Source organism: Tupaia chinensis, unplaced genomic scaffold (assembly GCF_000334495.1).
Source record: "Tupaia chinensis unplaced genomic scaffold, TupChi_1.0 Scaffold000384_1, whole genome shotgun sequence".
NCBI lineage: Eukaryota > Metazoa > Chordata > Mammalia > Scandentia > Tupaiidae > Tupaia > Tupaia belangeri.
Window position 1 is genome coordinate 2,168,677 of NW_006159886.1, and position 2,567 is coordinate 2,171,243.

A 2,567-nucleotide genomic window follows, 5' to 3' on the forward strand; every position below is an offset into this window, starting at 1 on the left:
ATTCCTGCACACTGGGCTGTTGTCCCACTCTTGTTCTCATTGTTTCCTTCGGTGACTTAGCCACATGCCATCCTTACCAGCTGTGTGGCTTTGGGTAGCTTACTTAACCTCTCTGTGCTTCAGTTGCCTCATCTCTAAGCTGGGCCCAGCAGTTCTACTGCTACCTCCTAAGGACTGGTCTAAAGCTCCTAAAGGTGGGAACATCACCTGGAAGCTTGTTAGAAATGCAACTCAGATTGTCTGGGGGTGGGTCCAGTGCTTTCTGCCTTTCCAAATGATTCTGATGTCGCCCAAGTATTTGAGGACTGCTTATTCAGTTCTGTGAGTGACAGGGCATCCTTCAGAGGGGGCCGGTTTCTGGCTCAGGGGTGCCCTAGGCTAGGTGGGACACCCTTCTCTCTCTGCTAACCTGGTTTCCTTTCTCTTAGGATCCCAAGTGATGGTGGTTTACACGGAGGACCAGCTGTGCGCTGTACGACTGGTTAGCACGGTGGAGCCGGTAGCGGCACCTGCTGGCTGGCGGGTGTGAACTGCAGGATCTCAGCGTCTCAACCCAAGAGGAAGCATGTCTAAAAAAGGCCGGAGCAAGGGCGAGAAGCCCGAGGCAGAGACAGATGCTGTGCAGATGGCCAATGAGGAGCTGCGGGCCAAGCTGACCAGCATTCAGATCGAGTTCCAGCAGGAGAAGAGCAAGGTGGGAGGGCAGAGGGCTCTCCTAGAACTGTACTCCCTGCATGCCGGGCTTGTTCTCAGGCTGGGGTGGGACTGGGCACTTCGCTCTGTGGGCCTCTGCTTGCTCCTCTGTTCTTGGTGTTCTGTAGTCTCTGTAATACAGACAGCTGAGTGTGAATCCTGGCCCCGCAAGCTACTTCACTCCCCATGTTTAATTTCCTTAACCTGCAAGATAGAGTCATGGCAATACCACTAGGTGGGGCTACACTGAGATCTCGTCCTCTGTAAGGAGCTGGGAGCAGAGCCTGGCTCCCTCACAGGAGCTGCTGTGCTTCGCAGGGCCGCTACGTGCTTTGGAGCCTGGAGAGAACAGCCTAGGTGTGCACTGCTGGCACAGTGGGAGTCCTCTTAGAACAGCCTGTGGCAGTGGGAGTTCAGCTTTCTAGTCCTGTGGGCCTGGCTTCCCACCTCAGCCTGAAGTGTCCCAACTCCCGTACACCCATCTGACATGTGGTGTAAAAAGAACTACCTGGCCCGAGGTTGTCATAAAGACCCGATGTCACAGATACAGGTAAAAAGCCTGGTCCGTATCTGATCCAGACGCTGCCCTAGTCCTTTTCGTTGGCATAGTTCTGACACGGGTGGGTTTGAGGGCAAAGCAAGCCAGGTGAGTCTGGAAAGAAGCTGCCTCCATGCCGAGCACAGACGGGATGGAGACTCGGCCTAACTCCTGGACGACTGGCGCAGGGGAGGCTCTGGCCTGGCTAGGGAGATGCTCTGAGGTGCCCTCTGGCCCCTGCTGGAGCACCAGAGTGATGGATGACCCTGCCTGGTGAACTGCGCAGGTATCACTGTCTGGTGGGAGCTGGAACCCTGACAGCAGCTGGAATATTGTGGGGGCCAGCCTCCAGGTGGGGTGGGGCCTGGGCCCTAGCTCCCTAACCAGCCCAGGATGGCTACTCAGAGAGCGGAGGCTGAGTCCTCGGGGACAAATGCACCCTCTTCTCTCACCGGGCATCCAGGGGTCCAGGCCTAGGGCAGCCAGTCTCTTCCAGCCACGGCTGCCAGTGATGCCAGTGTGTCCAAGCTCAGCACAGCTCAGGTGGGCCTCCCCTGCTGAGACCCCTCGGGCTGCCAGCTGGGGCTGCAGGGCTGGCAGGTTCCAAGGAACTAGCAATGGCAGTGTGGCTACAGAGGAGGCTGCCCAGTCACAGGCGGCCAGGGCTCCTTCCCATGTCTGCCACCTAACCTACCTGAGGTCTTGGGCAAGCCACGTGGCCACCCCTGCTCTTTCCCATCCACGCAGTGAGTACCTCTAACGTGTCTGCCCCTCGGTGCTTTGAGGGATGAATGAGAGAGTCGTACATAGGACCGACACGCTGCTTGTCACACACACTCTGCAGTCAGGGTGACATTTATGGGTCTCCTGTGCAGACAGCACAGGTGCTCCAGAGGGCGTCATGGCCCTTGCAGTGACCTGTAAAGTCAGATGGAGTTGTCCCCATTTTATAGTGACAGACCGAGGGTTGGAGAGGAGCAGTGACGTGCCCAGGTGTATTAGCTTGTACCGTAACTAAGACGGGGGGCTTAGACAACAGGAATTTGTCGTCTCATAGTCCTGGGGGCTGAAGTCCAGATCAGGGTGTCACCAGGCCTGGTTCCTCTGAGGCCTCTCGATGGCATCTTCTCCCTGAGCTTTCACATGATCCGTGTATGCCTGTGTCCACATGTCCTCCTCCCTAAGGGCACCAGCCATACCGGATCCAGGCCCACCCTAACGGCCCCACTGTGCCCTAGTCACCTCTGTAAAAGCCTGTCTCCAGGCCTGGTCCCATTCTGAGATCCTGGAGGGTAGGACGTCGGCTCACGAGTCCCGGGGATGCGCGGGTCAGCCC

General features: G+C 57.4%; 1 protein-coding gene across 2 annotated transcripts in view; it reads left to right on the forward strand.

Annotated features, from left to right (window-relative positions):
* The window catches only part of JAKMIP1 (janus kinase and microtubule interacting protein 1), a 133,806-nt gene that overhangs the window by 78,728 nt on the left and 52,511 nt on the right, over positions 1 to 2,567 (forward strand). For both annotated transcript variants that reach the window (XM_006153660.2, XM_027773870.1), the window contains exon 2: positions 429 to 694. In XM_006153660.2, coding sequence (XP_006153722.1) covers positions 566 to 694 — 129 coding nt within the window. In that variant the 5' untranslated portion in view covers positions 429 to 565. The remainder of the gene's footprint in view (positions 1 to 428; positions 695 to 2,567) is intronic.